This window comes from Triturus cristatus, chromosome 2_1 (genome assembly GCF_964204655.1).
Source record: "Triturus cristatus chromosome 2_1, aTriCri1.1, whole genome shotgun sequence".
NCBI classification, from domain to species: Eukaryota; Metazoa; Chordata; class Amphibia; order Caudata; family Salamandridae; genus Triturus; species Triturus cristatus.
Genome location: NC_140581.1, coordinates 1,006,079,031 through 1,006,103,030, shown reverse-complemented (window position 1 = coordinate 1,006,103,030; position 24,000 = coordinate 1,006,079,031). Strand labels below are relative to the sequence as shown.

General features: G+C 43.6%; 1 protein-coding gene across 5 annotated transcripts in view; it reads right to left on the bottom strand.

The window, feature by feature from the left end:
- BNC2 (basonuclin zinc finger protein 2) overlaps positions 1-24,000 on the bottom strand; it is a 1,107,147-nt gene that overhangs the window by 148,065 nt on the left and 935,082 nt on the right. For all 5 annotated transcript variants that reach the window (XM_085634816.1, XM_085634830.1, XM_085634798.1 and 2 more), the window contains one exon: positions 13,696-13,931. In XM_085634816.1, the coding sequence (XP_085490942.1) occupies positions 13,696-13,931 (236 nt within the window). The remainder of the gene's footprint in view (positions 1-13,695; positions 13,932-24,000) is intronic.

The window sequence follows — 24,000 nt, the reverse complement described above, 5'->3', positions numbered from 1 at the left end:
AGAGAGCGCGAGAGAGCCTGATTGCACCTAGTGTTCCTATCCCTTGAAATTGTCAACTTGGCACATTGGCTTCTATTCTCACAGAAATCCTGGACTAAAATGGTTACACTTCTGTGTCTTACACCCAAAGTCACTGGAATTATGCGATTATGTGGCTGCAACGCTCCTCGCTTAATTATATCTTTACTGAACTTGCCACACAAGCCACCATCTGCTGAATAATTTGCAGATTTTAACAAACAAAAAAATTCGGACTTATACGGACCAAATGTTAATTGAAAAAATCCGGTGGTGCTGTGCATCTGCAGACCCATTACAAGGTCCATAAACCAGCTTACAGTAGCCGATTACTGCATTTAGGTTTTAAACTGGGTTTATGTAGGTAGCATTTTTGCCCAGATCGTATCATGCGTGTTAACATGACAAAACAGCAACATAATAATGCCAAAGAATATACCACATCATGCAACAAAGTCTTCCTTTTCTTGCAGTTTAATCTAGTCAATCCACCCAATGTATTCCTCCTTGCCACATAATTTCAGTGGCCCTGCCTAGAGCACATTCCAAAACCTGTCTACAATCTTTGTCGGGGACAGACAAGCCTGGCCACACCGCACAAGAGATTATGTTTTCTTTCAGAAGGAGCAGGCCTCTGTGGCTGCTTTTCTATGTGGCCTGCCAGAAACGTGAACGTTTTCTTTAAAAAAAAATGTTAAAAAATGTGTTTCCCACCGTGCTCCAAGAATGATGCTCCTTTCCTGACTGAGTTTTATGAAGACATGAGGCTGTTCCACGCCTTTGTAAACACACATCTTCGCAGAGCTGTCGGTGGGTTTCCATTCCAGGCCGAATGAACCAAAACACGAAAGAAGAAGCCACAAAACAATTATAAAACACATGGAGCGCAAACCGCGGCTGTGTTTATTGTACAGCAGCTCGCATTATTTACAGACTAATCTGGGCAGCATTAATGCTCAGGAGCTGTGCAAAAAAACATAAACCCAGCCTTTGTTTTCTTTTTTTCTTCCCCCGACATGGAGTTATGTTGCCAGCACATCTGAGGTGAAGATCTGCTTTCCCAAACAGAATACAAAGCTATTTATTTTCTGTGGCTTCCTAATGAACTCTTAAAAAACACATGCTAGGTGCTGCCAGCAGCAATAAAAAGCCTGGATGCGAAACCAACAGAAGGATTTCATGGAGGCTCAGGATTTGCAAGGAATGAACGGCTTGAAGCCTCTATTTGGAAGTGCATGACTTAATCTATCATTCATGCATCTTAATCTGTCTTGTATGAGTAACCTGCAGCTTGCAAGTAAACGTATGTGACATAAATAAACTGACTATATTACAGAAAGATACACTGCAACACTCTACTGCAGGCAACAGCAGAACATGCACTTATTACATACAGCCTTATAGCCTGCTGTAGCGGGCTACACCGGCCATCAAAGGCCCGCTCCAGTGTTAAAGGCCGAGCCGAAGGTGAGGGCCTTTAATAAGGGAGCAGGCCTTTAATGACCGGTATAGCCCGTTACAGAGGGCTATAAGGCTATCAGAACATTCCGCCCTTAGAGCACAGAATGTTCAAAATAGTCAAAGAAAGGCCTCACGGAGGGAGTTGAAATCTCCTAGGGCCTCATGAGGCCTTTGTTCACTCCAACTTCTGTGAACAAAGGCAAACTTTGCAATGTTGATGCTCCAGGCTACTATCAGCCATTAGAAGCCCGGAGCACTCCATTGTCTTCAATAGAGCTCCCAACATTCTAATGTTCTAATATGTGATTTTTAAATGTGAAGAGACTGGGGCTCCAACTGCCATTGGCATGCAAGTCGACCTGCGTGCCAGGACAGTTGGAGTGGCCATTAATTTTCATCCAACCAGCAGCCATCTGGTTGCTGATGATTGGATGAGATGGAATAGCCTGAATCGTACTACATCCAAGATGGTGGTTTGGTTGTTGAGTCCACGCTGACAACTGAAGCAAAAACCTTCTATGTTATTTAAAACTCCCCAGTATTTTTCAGGTAATATTAAGAATCTGGGGCATTGCTGGAATGAAACCAGAGTACAAGCCCCCAGATTGGGTCTGTAGTGAATGGAGGTTTCTTCGAGTTGCTACAGCTAAGAAGGGCATAGGCATTTCATCCTTGCACTGTGCATTGGATAACGGTAGGTTCCTTGATCAATTCAAAACTTGATTATACAAAATCTTCGCACTGTATTGAGGTCTTACAGAACTGAATGTAACATACCTGCAGAAAGCACACAATGCTGCTGCCACTTGGCTTGTAAATGAAATAAAAAGGATCCAGATTTGGCTCCTCAGAAACCCCTGCACCAGGTCCTTGTTGGAAATACTTGCTATTCAGATGTCTCAATAATCATGCTCCGACTTATTGGCTACGTTGAATCCTTGAATTCAGTCACTAGTCTTCTGATCAGACAGCTCCTAAAACTAGGACAAGGAACCAGAAACCTGCAGTTCATGGTTCCAGGCTGTGGGCTAACCACCCCCCCACACACACTTGTCCACACACATTTAGGGTTGATGTCAATAAAGGTGAAAGTATGATGTACAGTTGTGTTGAATATGTTCTTTATTAGATTTGGTTTGCCTTATGCATTGTACACATTAAATAAGACGCACAACTATATAAATGTGTGTGAGCCACCAAGACTTCAGTTGGCCTTACTTTTACAGTTCTATAGATTAATTATACCTGATGATTGAAAATTAGATTAATTGCTTCTGGGTAAAAGAATCTGCTTCTGGATTTCTAACTGGTTCCCTGTCAATGCCAGTGGCATCTCTAGAAGGGATTTTTATGAGGGGCACATATTAAGCCACAAATTGGTAGAGCCACCTGCAAAAGGCAATCGTGAAAAATGTGCTGTGTGTATATACATATATTCTTAAAATATTTTAATCTGACTGTATAACTGTGCATCTATCTTTCCATCCATCCATCTATCCATCCACACAAAGTAAGATTTAAACAATTGAAGCAAATATATAGGCTCGTATAACAACCACTGCTTGGCATGTAGTTGGACAAATCAATGAATGAGGCTTGGTGCAGTCTCTGCATTTGTCTGTGTGCCTCCGGGAACATTCACCAGCCCCCAGCTAGAACGTCAGTAGTCAAAAAGCGTTACTGTTGTGTAGACACTCCTTTCAGCATGGGTCTGCCCTTATGGACGGCTCAACAGGTAGCTGCAGCAATGGGAGACAATGAGGGCCTCCTGCCTGACAGAGCGTCACAAGAATTATATGCCAGGCACCCATCTCTAGGCATCCTCTGGCATTCCTTCTACTTCCAGTTCACAGAGTGGAGGAGTGGCAGTTTGTCCACAAGAGTTCAAATAAAGAGCAGCCGAAGGTATGGTTTTGTCCACCACCAAACAGGTAGACTCCTCTGAGTTTCCTTGTGGTTGGCGACTTTTTTTTTACACTCTGATATCTCTCAATAATTATGATAAATAAGAACTCTAATGCAAAAAATGTTTTTAAAGTCTCTCTCATGAATTATTTCATGTTTTGAAAACCCTTGTGTGGTTTAAAATTATGTTTAAACACAGACAGATGAAGGTGCTGCAACTACAGAACAATAACTGAACAATCGGGTAGAAAGCACTACAGAAATGATAAAACACAATACAATCTCATGTGGGTCTTGACCCACAAATTCCCCCCAATGTGTAGGTTGGAGTCACTGGGCAGGAGTGCTTGACAAGGCACCCACAGCACTTTCAAAATAGGTTTTAACTTAACTGGGACTTGAAGAAACAGAATTAGCATATCAAATGAGGTCGCCAAGCACGTGATTTTCTGAATCAATTTACTGAACACTATTTTTAAGTAACATCATGTTAGAAACGGTATGGTTGATAATATAGTCTCTTCATAGACTTTATATATAAAGGGCTATACAATCCTCTTTTAATATACAAGTGCCAGCACCCGCATATATAACTTTTCCAATTCATCTTCCTCAAAATTTAGATTTGGCAAGATCGACAATCATTAACCTGTGAAGTAGCACTTCACACCACACGTTTGCCAAGTTCAAGTTCTGCAAATACAAATGTTGCCATCTCTTTATTTAACAGGACTCTAAAACCCCCAGGTTTGTGGCGATGATGCACCTGGGGCATAAACCAGCAGTGTGCACGGCTCGCAGTGAATGCAAAGTGTACAACAGGCTGCATAAATGTAATCCCACGCTGTACAATTCAAGGTTGGACCGCAGAAGGGGCTCCTGGCCGCGAGTTTACTGTAAACATGTGGCTACATTGTCAAAATACATGGAATGGGATCAAAAACGAATGCACCAGCTTTCCTCCTGCTTTGAAATGTAGCCAACAGATCACTTTTTTTCCGACCTGCTCTGAAGTGGATGTTTCAAGATAAAAGTTTGTCAGGTTGTGCAGAAACTAGTCTGTGCCAGTTGACTGCAGAAATAAAATGCCGACAAATAACACTTCCATATCACGACAGCAGTCGCAAACCTACAACGAATCGTTGATTCTGCGCTTGTTAGTGCTCAGGGCTGACGGCGCCTTGTTGTCGAGGTCGTCGTTTCATGCTCCGCTCCGTACAAGGCCTCATCCTTCTCGGCTTCCGTAGTGCCTGCAGGGCTAGAGAGGAGCGTTAATCATATTTACCCCTCCTAATAACCGCCATTCACACTGCACCTTATTGCCCTGGACAGACACTAGCACCTCGTTGAAGGTTCAGCGCTGCGCGGGAAAAAGGCCCCCCGGGACCCTTCGGTTTTCAAGAGAAAACATTAAATCAGCTGATGCGGGAGAAATGACAATTTGGATTCTCCAGGGGCTCTTCCCGACTCCTCGGCCTCTGTGATCACGGGTTGTGTGAGAGCCTAAAGCCAGCTTTGCAACTCACAACCCATTCAAAAGCAGCCCTGGCCAGAGCCCCCCCTATCGAGGTTGTGGGGAGAACCGTATTTACGATAAGAAAAGATGCACGGAGCGCACAGGAGTGTTTCTGGGAGCGGGGCCTGGCGGCTACCGCTCGCCCACTGCGACTTAAGGCGATGCCCCCACTGCCCACAGCCCGCTCAGCATGCAGGGCTCTGAACCCCACTAAGGATGGGACACCAGCGGTTCTAGGCTGTGAAATATGGCTTCTGGTCTCAGCATTTCACCAACAATGTCCTACACTGCCTGGGCTGTGTCTCCCCAACCAGACTGGCCAAAAGAAAGCTGTGGTTTCTGGAGCTTGAGTGACTGGTGGCCTTTTGGGAGCTGGGACCGCTGTGAGATGCCTTTTCTTGCATTGTAGCTGTATTGTACTGTAATCGTGGTTATGTAGTGCTTCAACCTCTGAGGAGGCACCCAAGTGCAGAACTCAACTAAGAATTTTCATACACCAAACATCCTTGTCACAGTCCACACAAAGGGTCATTCCTCTGGATGATTTTTAACAAAAAGAAAGTGTACGCCACAGAATATGTACTTATAAATGTGCACCACTGAAATGCAGTGCAAAAATGCCTCCAACCAGGCCACAAATGAGTACAGTCACACAACGGACTCCACTACGTTTTATTCAAAAAATTATAAATGTATTAAATGCAAGCTATCTTTTTATAACCAGTCTTTGAATTCTCAGACATAGTCAAGCACTGCGCGGCTTACTTTTCACTACCACTCCATTCAAATGTCTTTTGTAGTAGGTTCCGGGCGCGACCATGTTACATTCTCATTTTAGACTACTCCAGATCCAGTCTGTATGCTCCCCTGCTTCATTTCCCTCTAGAAAGGACATGTTAACATAACTGTTTTCTGCTCCAATTCACAATCTTACTTTCAAGCTCACAGCGTGTCCTTTGACACCCCCTATGACACTTCCTTTGACACTGCTATCTAGAAAGTGTCCTATATGCTGGTCTGACATAATCCCTTAAGTGTTAGGCAGAATCTCCACCAGGTCACCATGTTCAACAAAATAACATGTCTGGCATCGCAGTGCATTTTGTTGACAAGGAGCGCACCTTGTCAAGAGGACCACTAGCAGGGGTCAGTGTGCCTGTGTGCCCCTTCTATTGCTCCACTCTGAGGCAGTCTAGTTCCAAAGCAGCCAGATGAATCTGCCGTCCTTACTGCCCATATAGGCCATGTTTTCAAACCTTGTGTAGCCCAGATAGTCTGAGGCCTGATGGGCTTGAGTCTGTCTAAAGACCACTTTTCTAATGTGGGAACAATTTTCAGAAAAAATGTAAGGCCTATGTGGCAGGGCAAAGTTCATGCCACAAGCACAATTTAGCTTATTACAGACACCATAGGATGCTCTAATTTATAGGTAAAAAGGGTGCTTTGGTCCAGCGGGGGTTTGGTGAAGAAGATGAAATACCTTTTCTACTGGTGGTCTTTGTCTGAGGGCACCAGCTGAAAACAACCTTTGGGTCAATGGGTTAACAATGTCATAGTGCTAATTAATCATCTCATTTGAAATGAAACCTCTTTAGGTGCCTCGTCCCTCAAGCAGGTAAGGTAGCTGCATGACACCTTCCTGGTCTTCGGAATCCTGTTGTTGAAGATCGAAATGTCTATAAATACACAAAAATCTTTTCCACTGCATTTTGTGTTTTGTGGTTCGATTTCTGAGACTTTTCAAATAAGTATTTTTACAGTATATGGGAAGAAAAGTATAGGCATATGAAGGAAAAAGGGGTACAGTAATGATCCTGTACACCTGAAGAAAATCGTGGTTGCTCCCTGTTTTGACAATGGAGAAGTACCTGCTAACTTCTCAAGACATGCATGGGTGCCTTATAATGCTCTAATAATTGGGTTTCAAGCTGAAGTACCACTTCAAATTCCAGGAGCAGCCCGTGCAGGTAAGAGTGGCGAGGTGGGGTGGGGAGGAAGTCGACAGACTAGTTAAAATTAAATAAAAAAAGAAAAACACTTACCTTGCACTCACTGCATCGCTGAGTCAGCGATGCGGCGAGCGCTAGGTAAGTGATTTTTGTCTGTCGACTCCCTCCCCACCCTGCCCCACCTCTCTTACCTGCATGGGTCGCTCCTGTCAAATTCTATCATTAAATGGGAACTCTAACTGCAAATGAAAAGTCCATTGCTCACTCTATCAGGCCAAGGTACTGACAGAAGTCCTGGCAGGGGACCAGTGATACTCTGTTTCTCAGCAGTGAGTCTATTGGTTAGCATGACCAGCTTCAAGACAAAGCAACTTCAGCTCATGGGTCTCCGCATAATATCAGGGGTACCTCTGCCAGGTGCTGCGAAGAATTCTCTCCTTCTTTTACCACTTGCCGTCACATTATTCACGTGCATACACTGATCCATGTGGCTTTGCTCTGGCTTGAGAAGAATCCCTTGACCAAAACACATGGCTTCTTGGTGTTCATCAAGGGCAGGGTTCCCCTGTCTGAATTTAAGGGCTTGCGCTCACATAGGAAGGAAATGGGCTTTCTTGGTTTCCTAAGTCTGACACAGAGACTGGTTTTGGCACTGAAGGCTCACCTCTGGAACTCAGTCTTCCTATGTGTTTTGCTTCCTGAAATTAGTGTGACCCTGTTTCCTGCATCGTTTCACATGAAGAATTAAGTTCCTTAGATCATTTGACCATTTGGGCTTTCACACTAGGGTCACTTGTCATTTTCAAACACGTGCAAGACCCAAATAAAACAGAGTGAGAAGCAGATAATGTGCAAAGCCTGGCAGGTGGCCTGGCTCCTGGACCGCGTGTCAGCGTTGTCTGTACCAGGAATAGATGCTCAGGTCTGATGGTTGCAGCCTTCCAGAGACACCTCTGCAGTGGCGAGTGCTAAGATATGTCGATCGATAACATCTGTCTGATGGGTTCAGTCTTTCAGCTGGTCCCTAGGATGCTTGCTCACAATTATTTTATTTATTTAAGGAGTTTTATATAGCGCGAACGGGGGGAGCTCACATAAAAATGTACTCATGCCATCAAGAGTACATAGCATGGGGCGTATCAATGGGGCAAGGAGTAATCCAACATAGCTGAACTATAAAAGATACTACTTTGAAAATTAGGCTTGGCTTTTTTCAAGCTGCTGCACATGGAGCATCTTAATTTTACAGCACACCAGCCCCCTTTTGCTATCATAATCTTTAGAAATGGCCCCTATTTACGAAAAGTGATACTGTCACATAACTATCCCTTTGAGGGTGTCAGCACCTTGCATAAATTAATAGGATGGGAGCAGCTTTTTAGAACCTTTACATATAATATGCTTATTACCCGACCTAACAATATTTGCATACTCCATTCCCTCTAACACAAACAAATTATTCTGTATTCATGTTTGTTTCAGCCATCTTCAGATCACGCATCGATAAAATGTAATGTCCAAGAGCCCTAAAGTGCGTATATTTAGTAAACGTTTACTGCAGGTCCTTCCTTGATCCACAGGTACTTGGAACTAGAATCTGTAACATGATTGTAGACTTCTATAATCCTATAGGAGAAAAGAGAGCAATAAACTAGCAGCACATAGAAGCCAATGCAGCAAAACTAATTCATCCTGCTAGCCAGTTCACGAACCCCTTCTATGCAATCCATAGCCAATTGCTAACCAAGTCAATATGCAAGACTTCCAACAGCCTTCCTAACTTCCATCTACGATTACTCTACTTTAACGGACATTATATTCAATATGCCGTCGTTGAGAGCAATAATAGCAAAATGGATGCCTCGCGGCTAGGCTCCAGCAGCACTGGACTTGTGCCAGCTACACTGCCTTTCACACACACTGTGCATCGCAGTGCCTTGCAGAGTTCATGCAGAAAGGCGATAGGATGATCTCACAACTTGATCTAGCATTTATGAAGTACAACTTTCAGGCATAGTATTTGGAAAGTAAACACCGGGAAACTATGCTTGCCAAGATGTCCCTGGATTAATCAGCTTGCTTCTCATGATATCCCATGCTGTGCTGTGCAAACCAGCGAATCACCGTTCTGCACAGAGGCAAAGATCTCACAGGGCTCTTGGAGTCTAGGGTTGCACAGTGCTGTGTGGTTGAGTACTCTACAGGGATTTGCAAGGAAGTTTAGCTCTTCCACATAAAAAGCCACAAACTTAGGCTGAACTACAGGACGAATCTTCAATCCACTTGCATTTGGTATCTGATCCACAAAACATTGTAAATTGGCACCCACAGTAGTCCTACTACGAACGTGTGCAGATTTACTACTTGAAGGAATTCACAAGCATTACCCGTGGGAAAACACCCCCACATGAAGAAAGCCCTTTTCCTACACCATCTTCCAGTTTAGAGGTGATCATTCCCCTTCTTGAAGGGGAGCTAATCCAACCTGTTATTGGAATGAAACTCGCATCATATACTCAGAGTGGCAGATGGTGGTATAAGTGTTTAGGAATGCCTACAAACCATAGGAGTTTGTGGGCAATCATAATTTTTCATTCCAAATCACGCTTTGATCTATCCCCTCCCTACCCACTGCATGGAATTTACTACTGTACATTTCTCCAACCTCATGGATGAAAAATCTGCAGTAGTAAAACCATTTACGTCTATGAGGATACCTTCTGTGAGTTCCTGCCATACATAAATGGAACCATTTTTGGCCACAAACATACATTTAAGGGTGAAAATAGTTTTGTTAATTTGGCCCTCACTGCATGGTCACTGGGACCCAGTGACGGCTCCTCAGCTAAGGCGGAGAACCACCGCCCCACTGATTTGCAATAGTGAAATAAAGGAAACATAAAATGATAATAATTCAATGTCTTTATCATTTTATGTTTTCCTGCTACAGCAGGTTTGCAGGTGGGGCTGGGCTGCTCACACAGGAGCAAGGGAAAGAGTGGTTTGCCCACTTCAAGTGCACATGACAGTTTGGCCGGCTGTCTCGGGCCAGCCAAACAGTCAAGCGCACTTTGCATGTTCTCTACCCATGCTGCATTACAGCCTGAGTGGAGTACATAGCCAGGCTCCCATTGCCTGTTTGAGCGCCGAATTATGGCACTCAGACCAATCACAACGCTGCATTGCAGCGTTATGATTCAATGTGGGGAGCCTGGTGCTTCCTGCTTCCTGTTCTGGCTGGTTGAGAAGATGGAGGAGAGACGAGGCTATCAAGTACGTTTTTTTCTATTTTTTTTACATCCCCTTGCCCTCCCTCCCCCAATCCGTGCCAGCCACCAGTGCTGGGACCAATGAAAGAGAGGGCACATGTTAAAAGGCGCCAGTGTGCACTAGTTCAACCTACTAGTTGATGAGAACTAGCACATAGAATTTAACTATTAACTCGCCCGCAGATATCTGAATTAACATACTGCTGGCAAGAAGCAGAGTTTCAATAAACAAACGTTCTATATCCGTAGCATGCATATGAAGAGTAAAACATGGTATTGGTACAATGAATTCTGCTAAGCTGGAGGAAGTTTACATACCAAGGCTTTACTACTGTGTTAGTTTGTGAAGCACGTGCCCACTTCTAGACTTGGCCATACCGAAGCCTGGCTCAGCCTGCGCTGTGGAGACGTGACACAGGTTGTAAGAGCTTTAGGTTGTTCCTAAGACAGAACTAGTTAAAATGTAAATAATAACATCACATTTTTGTTTTTAATATTTTTATTTCAGTAAAAAAAAACTTGTAATTCATTCCGAAAAATGTACATGACTTGCACCATATTATAACAGAAGAGGAAGTGTTAATCCCACTAGAAGTGAAAAAGGCTAGAGCATCCAACCAGTAACGATAGTAAACAAGCATTAGAAATCCAATAGGTCTCGCATTTTTTTGAGTTAGAGCAATTGGCATAACTCAACAGCTACCGGACAGAAATTGCCACTTTGTAGGTGCCCAACAGAGGATTGCTCCGTTAAACGTCCTAAAAGCCTAAAATGATGTTGATCGCCTACAAAATAAAAAGGCAGATCAGGATGACCCGGAGGAGCCGCGGACGTATTAGGATGGCCAATGCAAGCAAACAATGAGTGAAATTGCCTGGGCATGACCCACGCACACAAAGGCGGGAGAATCAGACCCAATGCACCAATAAAAAACTTGTATTTGTAAATGGCACAACAACGAACAAATGGCAATTCATGGGCATGCCAAAATTCGATAGAGGAGATAACAACAGGTCTTGCAGACAGCGCAAGTGCGCTGCCTAGGCGCAACCTAAAAAGTATAAAATGGAACATGGAGAGGGGTTAAGGGAATGGTGAAAAAGAAAATGGATGATGGAATTTCCCATGCAAAAGATGCAGGAAAACATTAGCCAGACATGCATTAAGCATTTGCATTTGGCATTTATGTGACTTCCAAATCTAGGAGCGTAAAAGATACTTTGGACCACTATCTGGAATTTCATTTCTGTAGAGGATGCTACTTTAAGGCAACTTCAAACTGCTGTAGTGAAACACGACCATTGTATTTGGTGGAGAACAAAACCAAAGTACTTTCACCAGGAATGTTGTTAACTTAATGTTGATTTTATATTCTCGGATTTCCCCGTAAGTGTACCAAGCAGCTGACCCCGTGACAGGATGGCAGAAAAAGAAATAATGCTCTCTCGGGTCCAATAATCAAGCACTATTCCATTCATGTAAATTAGGAAGGAGTCACCCTGCTCTGGTGTGTATTTTTTGTATAACCAGGGGCAAAGGCCCACCATTCACTCTGTATACAAGTATTCAACAAAAACAGAGGCCCCAGTCCCCATGTGGGCATCCACCTGCATGATGCACCCCCAGCATTTTTTCATATAAGCACAACATGCAGGGCTAGATCACCCAAGGAGATCAGTAATGTAGGGGCTGGCTGGAGCACTCCTCAAATATTGAAAAAAAGTGGCCAGAATCTTGCTTTAGCTGAGACCCCCTCTTTGCTGCTGGTGCAGAGATTTCAGGAGAGTGAAACCAGCTCAGGACTAGCAAGAGCAGGTTGGGGAGCCAGTGAAAGCGACTGCGGGCTCTGGAAAGGCTTATCTACTGATCTGTTAATGTGTTTATCAAGACTGCCAAAACGAGACATCACAATGGGCGTTCAAGTCTTTGGTATAAGGTAAATCTTTGGCTACTGTGGTACCATCAGACCTATGCATGGCTACAGCAGGGGTTCTATGTTATCCAAGAAGAAACTGATTAGGGAGGCTGCTGCTCTTGCTGAAGGAAAGAAGGCTGGCTTGGAAGATGTCTCGGCTCCCATTCTGACAGAGGGCATGGCCACAACAGATATGTAGTCTAAGGCCTAGGCTTTTGTTCTTGAAAACTTGAAAAAGCCATCCAATATGACGCAGTAGGTCATGGTAAGCTCACCAGGAATGAGGGCTGACTTAAGTGCCGTAATCCTCAAATGTAGGAATGAATATTAAAACTTCAGAGGTGACAATCTGGGGTGGTCCTTGAAGGATCAGAGCATGAAAACTTGACACCAGAAAACAGAATCTGGAATCCTCACATTTAAGCTCACAAGATTTGTTAGTAGGCAGTACACCCCAAATGCTAAAGGGATTCCATTCTCACCGACAGCACTAGCCTTTGGAGACTTCCCTAGCACACACTGTATGCAGACCATGAACGAGCCAGTAATTACTAGTGAATGGAGATAAGGGATCTCCTATATTTAACTTAGAAGACCAAAACGTCCTTGGAAAATGGTGGTCTACAGTCTATTATGCCTCTATCTCATTTAAAAGCAACCTGGCGAAGAGCACATGTTCAGTCTCTGACAGGGGATGCAGGTCTGTGAGGAACATCAATGGGAAAAGGACTGTGCACACAAAGAAAATGGTCTCCCAAACCACACACAATCACTACACAAATAAAGAAACAAAACAACTACTTTGCAGATATGCAAAAAGTACCGAGGTGCAAACAAAAGAAGGCAAAAAAAATTACAGCCAATGATGGATCAAGAGTGTGAGAAGTAGAGTGGAGGCGTGGGGAAAGAGTGAAGTCACATGTAGGTTTGCCACCTAAGCCGTATTTTACTAGCTTGGTCAGTGTTTGTCTATGTATGGCAGCAAAAAGAAAGGTGGCAACCCTATTCACGTGGGATTCTTGCATATGTTTGATTCATTGCACTCATGGCTTAAAATATTTCTGGGCAACTTAGGGGCTCAAAGGTAGTTAATAAGATTGAGGACAGCAATTATTATTTATGCTACCAAAAGCCTAGTGTAGAAGACCATGTTTAGGAATGACACATAATTCAACTTATGAACATTAATGCCTCAATTTACAATGTACAATAGCTTAATAATAAACAGATATTCATTGATCAAAGGAGACTCTGAACGCGTGGTTGCTAACATTCCAAACTAGGTCTGTATGCCTTTAGAATGGCTCCCACTTACAAGAGAAAATGTCATTCTTCACATCATCCCCTGCAGATTTATAGCCAGTCAGAAAACTATCACAACAGGTTAAAATAATTTAAATGTGCATGACACAATCATTAAGTTAGTTGTCAATAGTGTTTTTAGACAAAATGTAAAAAAGCAAAAAACGCAATTTAAGATAATTTCTTGATTCCGCACCGCTTTTAAGATCAAGTTTGCATGGAGTTTCTAGATATGAACAGGAACGTGAACAGAGAAAATGAAGAACTCATTACTGGTGTCATTGTGCACTAGTCTTCGGCACGCTTTGTCTTGGTGCTAGTAGCTATATCACCTTCCCATGCTGCAAGAAACTCCTTACCTGAAGAATGTAGCCACGGACGTAGTCCCGCAGGGTCCAGCCCAATCCGTGAAGGATGTGCAGCACCTCCTCTTGCTTCAGGACACTGAAGAGGCGGTCTAGCAGGATCTTAAGCCGCACGGGCACCGCCTGGGTTCCGTAGAGCATTAGGCTGCTGATATCAAACACTACGTTGGACTGCACAATCTCCACTTGTGTCGGGTGGTACAGATGCTGAGTGCTAAGTTTGTCCAAAGCTAAAGAGGATATCAAAAATGGAATGGAGAGAGTTTGGTGAAAAGGGAATGGAGAGAGAAAGAGACACAACATTAAACCAGATCATATGAGGAATTTCTTTAACTAAACTGTCCATTATGATGTTTCAGTTTGAAGTAAACATTTTCACCAACTTAGAAATAACTTTAAGGGAGAGTGACAGATACTTTGTTTGAACCACAGGAGTGTCGCAACCCACCTCACCTCCCTGAAATCTTTTTTTAAGTATTTGTTTTGGTACTGGGGAGGAGAAACATTTTAAAAGAGGTTGTAGGTGATCAGTCTCAGCCTGAAGACAACTGTAACTACTGGTTTGCATGGTCACCATTTTATGATTCCAACCAATCAAATTCTCACATTCTCTCCCTAATCCCTAAATAGTCAGGATTTGTGAATACAGAAATACTTCCATTTAGGAACAAAAGGAAGACAAAGTAATTTATGGCATGCAGATCAAGCAGTATAACACACATCTGGAGATGTTTGAAAGAAGATAAACTCTTCTCTATTTACACTGCAGAGTTATGGGGCCATGGTTACACTGGAGAACGTAACCACCATTTTCAAGAGAATAGGTTTATAACATCATGCACTGGATTTTTTTGTCAAATAACATGTAAAAATAATCAATATGGGTTTCAAATGATGGATTCCCAAACCTCTACAGCTTGCTCTGTCCAGTATCATTACAATGCGTCCACCGGGTGCCAATCCAAAGTTCTGTTACAGCAAACACAGAGCCGGAGGCACAGTTACAATAATTAAAGTGTATATATTATATGTCACTAGTGAGTCGGACGAGAACACCTTGTGAATTTGTCGTTTGGGTTCCAGACCATCTACTGCAGCCCTTCCCCTGCTTGAACTCTGGTAGTATTGCCCCAGGAATCCCTACAATTCAGTGTTTTAATCTTAAAATTAGCACTCCTACGTTTACAGTCGTTCTTTACTCTCTGCGGCTTCACAAGACCAAGTGCCGATCTATCGGTTTGTCCAATCTCTAGTGTAAGACCAGGACTTTCTGCTTCTCTTGACTGCTGTTCCAACCACATCAGGGCAGACCACTGACTTTTACTGACTTCCTTGTACTGGCCATTGCTGCTGCATGGTCCATCCTGGGAGAACTCACCTGGCTCCTGCCTCTGGGCTAATTACGTCTTCCATCATCACTTTGGAGGCAGAGAGGATATTGCCGCTCATAATCATGCATTTATATTATATCCCTCCTGCCTGTATCTTTTGTCTCATAAACCTGTGCCACTGTGTACTGAATTTCTGGAATACGGAATACATCTTCACTGTGTGTGAAATGATGCTTACAGAACAGTGTATGTTGTTACTCTACAGCATGACCATTCAACACACGTAGCATGCAACTGCCTTAAGGTACTCGATTATTGTTGAGGTCTCCATCACCTCATTTGTACTCCATCGATTCGGCTGGAGTCTCTTACAGCAGTTTTCTGCGCTTGCGTTCGCTGTTATGAGATTCCTCCTGCAACTCTGGTTCCTTCTTGACTTGTGGTCACGGGGGAGTCTGCACATGCGTGATAAATTGCTTTCATACCCACAGTGGTAGAAGGCCTTATCATTTAGCCACTGGCTTCATTCAGCGCCTTCACTCGGTGGAATACATTGTCAAAGACTTCTGCGTTGCTCATACTTCATTCCTTACATCTGATTCCACAGATCTTTCCTATTCGTGTGGCTAAATCAACTTTGAATGCAGAGATTTGGAAATAATTTCATGTTCATTAAAGATAAGGGACGTGCAGGTCTGGGGACCGAGGCTCTGAGAGTATCCGCTAGGCGGTTTATGCTAACGGCTGAGATGCGCGAGCACTGCTGCATCCTGGGTATTTGGTAGATCTGTGGGTTTACAAGACTGTGAAGATGGACACGGGCTATACAGGGCTGCGAAACAGACTGCCTACTATTGCAGTGCCACCCAGATACAAAATGAATAGTCTTTATGACTACAGGCTTTCAAGGGAGCAGAGTTTATCCAATGGAGATCTATGCAAATGTATGGCCATGTCTATAGGGCCGTGTGAGTATATGTGGGTGAGGTGTGGTACATGTTTGCATATGGGAAAATAAAGACACCTTTAAGAAAAATAGAATTTACAGACAACACAGACATGTGTGATGCTTCAAATGTACACTGTACCTGGCCTTTAAAATCTTCAGTATTTGTGTATGTACTTAATTTTGTAATTTTTGTAGTGTGTTGTGCTCCTTTTCAGTCAATTTGAAATGCAATGAAACACTACAGACTGTAGTGTGTAATGAGCTGATAGTCTGCTTATCCAAATGTTTCATTAGTTGTTCTCCATGGGTATGTCAACTAGTTGACCGAAGCTTCAAGTTTGCATTTTTTTCTGTGGGAGTGAGATAATGTGATTTATAGGTTGTACACCATGATCCTATTCTCTCACTTACTTGTATTCCAGAACTTTATTAGATTTCATAGAGAAATTTACATTAAAAGATCTGTCCGCCACTCTTATTCTACATTATTGTCATTCTGGCGCTTGATTATGGGGTATGATAACGAACGACTAAAAACAATGTTAAACTGGTTAATCAGACAGAAACTAACAGGCAGGGACAAGAACAAGGCTGGAGCAAGATGAGAAGGACACAGATGGTGGCATAATCTTAATGCACACAGCTCCATGCGCCCCTCAGAAAATTGGTGGCCTGGGCCCAGCAACCCAATGCTAAAGGCCGGCCGTGATGCCACTACAAATTCTTTAAGGGACAGAAGTTTTGGCTTCCCAGCAAGAGACAAACACCCACATTTGCCTACTCCTATGTCAGGATTAATCCTTGATCAAATACTCATCACAATGTAGAGGGAAGTGTGGAGAGAATCACCCTCCTACTCAGCACAATGCTACATAACCCAGCTTGTTTGATTGAATAGGGCGCAGCTTTCACAACACTGCGGCACCGCAATGACGGGTGACGGCCTGCTCTTTACGAATAGCCTTATCCAGAAACTCTTGCAAAGTGACATAGAGAAACGCCCTTTTCCGCCTCATGCTGGGTTCTGGCGGGCCCCTACCTACGGAGCTGAGCCTACCCCGCGATTCTGTGCTTGCACATCACTCGAGAAGCGAAGTAGAGTCCCATCTCTGCAGACCAGTGCACTCCTATTTAACTGGGATGTTTGTCTCCATACAGACATTTAACAGTACAGGTGCTCATCAGCCACATTATCTCACAGCACTACTCTTCCAGAGCTGCAATCCACATCACCTCGTGCACCTGGGATGTGAAAACAAGTACTGAGTATCTGAGAGTCCATTGTGTAGCTCAATCCATGCCACATTGTGACTCATAAATCTCTCTGATTACTTTCACAGCTTCCTCGCTTTTTGCTCCACCTACGAGTGCCCCCAAACTGCCACTCTAAGTGCTTTCAGACACATTGACTCCATCCCCCTTTGCAACAGTGAGTGCGGACCTTGACCCCCAAAGATCAGGGAAGAGTCTCCATTGATTCTGCACTTGTCGCTCCAGTCCTTGAAATGGCGGGATACACCAGAGCCAAAATGGCAGACCCGCCAGAACACTCTTGAACTCACTTCAGGGCATTTGATTGCTCCCCTGTGTTGGCTATGGAGGACTGCATCCCACCAACAGTAGCAGGCCCCTCAATAGATAAGCTAGATGTCATACTTCAAGAGAACAGAGACTCGTGAATAGCTATCAAACAACGATTGGGCGCCTTTACCACAGACATCAGTCTTCTCAAAGATGATCATTAAAAATTGAGGGACAGGGTAAAATCAAATGAAATAGCCATTGCCTCACTGACAATCTGACAAAAGTAAAAATCTACAGACCATGACGCTCTAAAAGAGGCAAGTGGAAACTTTGCAGGAGTGCAAAGAAGATGGGGAGGGGCAAGTACGCCATAATAATATCAGGATAATTGGTATAGAAGAGGGAGCGGAAGGCCCTAACACCACATAAAATATATAAGATTGGCTCGGCAACCGAGTAGCACTGACAGGCCTGTCTGAACTGTTCACAGTGGAAAGGGCACAAAGAGTGCCTGCGAAAAGACCTGCTCCAGGTACACCACGTCATTCGTGGCCTGCATACTAAATCACGTGGACAGGGACGTACTTATCTGAAGTGCAAGGGAAAATGCACCGATCCTCATGGATAATGCCTGAATCTCCATTTTTTTCTGATTATACGATTGCAGTTCAATGTAAAAGATCATCCTTCCAAGCAGTGAAACAACAACTACTCACTGTGGGAATGAGATCTGCCTGGTTATTTCCGGCCAAGCTAAAAGTGATCCATGAGTAGAAAACTCACTTCTTTGAGGCTCCTGAACTGGCGTGGGTCTGGGTGGAGCAACATTTCCCTGACTCACGGAGACCCAACACATCACAATCCATGATGCCCAAACCGCAGAGATCTCCATGCAATAGAGGACGGAGGGCACTTAATGCCCAGAAAGCAAAGCTCCGTCTCCACAGGAGGGTCAGAGAGCTGTACTGCTCTCAGTATCTTCCAACCGCGTGAGCTGCCCAATTACCAGCCCCAGTCTCTCATCGGACAGTGCATCAGATTCTGACTCAGGAGGTAGCTCCACACTGTTTCCATCATTCACACCACAGATCGCTTACGAACTGTTAGGTTGAGCACTATGTAAGTACCCTGTTCTTTAGAGAATACCCTTGATGGCATGCAGGAAACAGGGGTCCCACATGATGCTAGCACTATTGAATTGTGACTCTGGGACTCTATCTTCCCCTCCCTACCAGATTGCATACTACCCCCACATGCTGAGCATCCCTAGACTATCTATTGAACACTATTTCCAACTTGATTAAGGCAGTTCCTCCTTATTTGTACTCTGATTCATTACTGCTCATTCCATTGGTCTGCATAATCCTATGGTTATTGCTATGTACTCCCATATGATGAACTCCCTACATGGTTCACCGTCTTCATGGTGACTTCCCATGGTGTGGCGCTTCTTGATTTCACCTATTGCTGGAGTTCTGGGCCAGCGACAATGACATTATCCAACCGAACTACCTACATAAACTGAAAGATTCCTATAGTCTGTAGGTCATGCACCCCAAGGGCGATTGCCCAAAATGTTTTGTTGTTTCTTGGTTCCTTTTATAGTATTGGTCGAATGAGTTTCCTTCGCTGGACCTTGCATCAGCGTTTGTTTATGGTTTTGTTCCTGTTTACAGATATATGACATTGTCACTACAACCTTTCCGCTCTATAGCTACCAAATGTCAGAATGTATCTATCGTAAGTGTATGTTGTTTATGAACTATAATGGCTGTATAATGGCTCAATGAAAGGAGGACCTGTCCCGTAGCCTTCAAAAGAGTGAATGGGCCTTCCTTCTAGAATATCCCAGGAAAGTCTCATGTAATTCCCGATTTAGGTTCAACCAATTTTCAATATTACATAGGGCTCACCTCACGCCATACAAATTCCACACTATGTTCCCAAAAGCCCTATCTACATGCCTGCTGTGTCAAGCCTGGACGCTAAACTTCTGCACATGTTATGGGACTGCCGCTTATTATCATCTTACTGGGCACACATTGGTACTGCCATGGGGGAACTCACTGAACCGGACCATTGGCAATCGTTGAAGCATTGCATTTTAGGCCTGTTTCCTAGACCCAAAGCACAAAGTGACGGCTCGTTTTGTGGCCCTGGCGCTCTTGCTGGCGAAACGCCTATTAACGAGGCGATGGTAATCCTCAACAGCGCCCTTGGTTGTCTGAGGAAGAAGGCCATAGCACTAGAATGGGATGCGATATTAGAATCCTTTAAAGCCCTGGACCCTATAGATAATTGGATTACACAACCTGCATCCCTCAGCAGGCATCCACTATTACCTGTATTGCACCAAGACTACAGCACCACATAAGTGAAACACACAGGAGCGTACCACTAGGAGTACACCAGGCTCCCTACCTCACGCTGCAATCAAGACCGGCACCTGACATACTCCTAGTTTCTGTTGATCCTAGTCCCACCAGGCCACCATTGTTAAACTAGAGTTACGGACACATTTTTGCTCGATGTCTAGTTTATGGGTGGGAGGCGGGGGTTATTAGGCTGAACAAGTCTTTTATTGTATTTTTACCTCTACCTTTGATGAATCCATGGCACCGCTGAATAAATGCCATAATGTTGGGTATGATGCTACGTTGTGAGACACTCGACGAGACCACTTCTAATACAATGTAATGTAATGCATTGAACTGCAATGATTTATCAGAAATTGTTATATGTGTCTATTAAAAAATGCAATAAAGTTTGTGTTAAAAAAACTGGAATTATTACGAAGTTACAAAAAAGTCACGTTTAATCTTAGTCTCGAAGTAACCATGTGGGAGTACAGTTAGGATTTTTTTTCATGAAGCTTTGTGAGCTAGTCATTTGGAAAGGAATGTGCTAAAACATAGGACTGTGCTGGTGTTTGCCTAAGAGATCAGAAAAGCCGTGAATCAGTCATTCAATGTGACAGCCCATACCTCCTAAATGTGTCCTTTAAGCACTGCTGTGCTTCTTTTGTGAACTAAAAATGGAAAATATTTTCACTCTTATGTTCGGTATTGTGCCTGTTTCAAAATAAACTTTTCAGTGCTTGTCCATAAGCCTCAAATCTATGCTAAAGTATCCCGATGGTGCTCAGAGGGGATTATAACCTGAAGATTGTTGCTTTGATGAAGATCATAGGAGGGCCTTAATGGAAGGAGCTAAATCGAAAACTGTGAGTGATAAAATGATTAAGGTGCCGGGTGTCAGATGGTGGAATGACCTCCCAATGGATGAGGATAATCTGAGGCCAAGATCATGTTAAGAAGGCTAAATACATTTTGTGATAGTGATGAAAAGTTAGCTTCAGTTGTGTTACATGTGAATCTTGTACTCACCGATCCCTGATAAATTCTTATAAATATACAGGGGGCACAAGTAGCTTTGTTGCAAAAGGTTGGGTTGGATTAATCAAAACCTTGCGTTCCTCGACAACTGCGACTATTTCTCTCTTCCCCATAGATTTCAAAAGTGAATTTACACTCATATGGTAAGCTATTTTTACAAGTAAGTGTGCAAATCGGCTTTGTAAATCATACCCAATGTTTTCTAGTTCCAACTTCTTTAGAAAGAAAACTCAGCCACTGAACAAGCCTGGATGATTGCAGAATGCTTTCCATCAAAACAATGGTCCTTACCATGCTTGTGCTTATCTTTTGTACCACACCACTCTCAAGGCCTTCATGCACAAGGGCAGAACAACACCTTTAGAGGCTGCTAGGGAAGGCTGCCTCTTTTGTTTTCTGCGGAGTAGGAGATGGGTCCTCAGGAGGTGGAGGCCCTCCCTACTCTGGAAGAACCATTATTATAGGGACGGAACATTGCAGATATCTGCTCCCATAGCAATAAGCGGCAATTGTTCTAGCTCAGATTTGGTCAATCTTAGATCCCTTCCCTTCCTGTACCATTCCTATATGGTACTGACCTGCAACAATTAGATCCGTTGGATTGTGCACCAAAAATGGTCAATGCACATGTGCCTTTACGTGACCAATCCATTGTTCAACCCCGGATTTTCCCCTTCCCACTTATGGCGTGGGATCTTTCAAACTGTTGACCTCATATATTCTGCCCTGTTCATCAGCTGTGAGCTATCCACACTCATATTTTCAACTCCCAGAATCAGGTTCCTGAGACAGGTCCTACACTGCTCTATCCAATCACCTCCCTCCTCCAGGAGGGAAAGATATTTAGAGGATCAAATTATTTACATCATGGTCCAACAGTGCCTCCACCGTCCTTTCTGTCTGGACACAGAAAAATAAATTCAGGCTGATGATCGGCCTCTTATGTCTGCCTCACTAGACAGCAAAGCCTCTTTTTGGAAACAGTTAATTTTAATGTTGTGTTTTTTCTACACTTGTGATGGTGTCCACTTAATGAAGTAAGAACTCTGGCTAGGAAGAGAGACATGTCATTAACAAGTGTCTGTGATTTTATTAAGACAATATGGTGTATGCACCACAGCATGAGAGTAGCCGACAGGGAATTTTGGTAATGTCCTAGTCATTTTAATAAATCCTATAAGAGCCAGCATCTCTCAAGCAACAACATGTGTAGGAGGTAAAAAAGGTATTAGTTTAATGGCTGCGCAGCGTAGCCAGAATCTCAACACATCACAGACACTGTGTTTTCACTTTTTTTCAGTATTTTTCTGGGCAGGGAAGAAGTGAACCCTTGCATTACCCAGTGAAGCTGCAGTTTGCTGATTTTGCACTCCGCGGGGCGTGTGCCGTAACCGAGAGCTGGCGGCTCAATTGCCGTACATGCCGTGGACAGGAGGCTTAATGAATCTCAAAACCACACACTTTGCAGAGTAAAGAAGTTGACATTTATGCGGAAATGGTCTGAAAGGGGCCCTTGTATGTTGCTGGAATGACATACATTTCTGTGGCAAATTCTAAATTTAAGGTTCGTATTTCATAGTTTCTGACTAGTGAAAATGTTTGAGAAGTTTCCTTAGGTCGAACATCAAATCTACTTTAATTTTCTACAGCTACTGAGGCCTTAAGTTATGTCAGGTCAATCACTCACTCTTTCTTTACATTTCTCACCCATCGTATCACGTATTTATGGCACAGCAGGGAAAATAAATGTGGCCCAATAACATGTTATTTAGAGCAACTGTACTAAAACATGCCTTAATTAGTACAGTGCAAAGGTTAAATTGGAGTGTATTACTACAGTACAATAAAAAGGGACAAAAAAACACTTTCTACTGATGCATAGATTGTATGTAACAATTCCTTTACACATAGAAACAACTCCCCTAATAGGGTATCTTAAGTTGGATTTTATCTTGCTGCACAAATTTAACCCCTTACATTCTGGTTTGGGTTAAATACAATTGTTAAATGCCATGGCAAAAACAATATATGTAAATGTGTCGCGTATACCATGCTATTTATTACGACTGTTGAGGGAAGAGCATCATAATTCATTTGTGAGTCTTGGCTCTTTCCACACTCAACAGTGGTAATAAATAGCATATTACACTCTGCATATGCAAATGTATTTTACACAATGATGGATGCCACCGTGTAGTTATAGTTAGGTCAGGTTTCCATAGGAAGATCATTTTTTGTTTCGCTAATACCTTTGGTGCCCTTTGATGAATCTTCCCCCCAAAAAGTTCACCCACCTCGGCTACTTCATGGAAATTTCCATGCTGATCCATCAAGAGGAAGCTAAGAAAAAAAAGGGGTGGGTGGGGTTCCAAAAGTGTGATATGCCATGTTAACTTCCATAGGAAATGCTGCTCTCCAATACAGAAAAAAACGACTTAACGGAATTACGTCAAATTAGGCAAAAAGTCAGATCTTAACTCAGAAAGCATGCCTATGTGATTTGACGTAAATCTGTTCAGCCGTTTTAACCCTTTCCATGCGTCGGACGGCCCCCCGGCCGTCCGACGTCACGGTGGGACTGTGCGTAGGACGGACAGGGGCCATCCGAACCACGCCCACTCATTATTTCGCCCGCACCGCGGCAGAATTTGTGCCGTGGTCAACGGGTTAAATAAATTAACATTTAAAGAGATGCCCCTGCGTCTGAAGCTGCAGCCCCTCCCTCTCAGTCACCTTCAGGCACCTCTTAACAGCTCATCAAGTGCTGAAGGTGTGAGGGTTGCCATCCCGCTGTGCCTCTCCAATGCTGCTGGGTATCTAAGCTTTGGTGCTGCCTCGGAGTCTGTTACACCCGACCTCAACAGCATCGGAGTCAAGCAAGGAGGTGGGTGGAAGCTGTGCCGGCTTTAGGGTGGTGCGACCGGTGCCCGGTTAAAATTACGGACAAATGGCGTCCGTAAAAGAATCCTTCATGGACAACGGACAGACGGCCGAAATTACGGACTGTCCGTGAAATTTACGGATGGGTGGTCACCCTAGCCTGTGCTGGTACCCAGTGATATGATTAAAATCCCTGGTTAGAAACATGAGCCGAACTAAC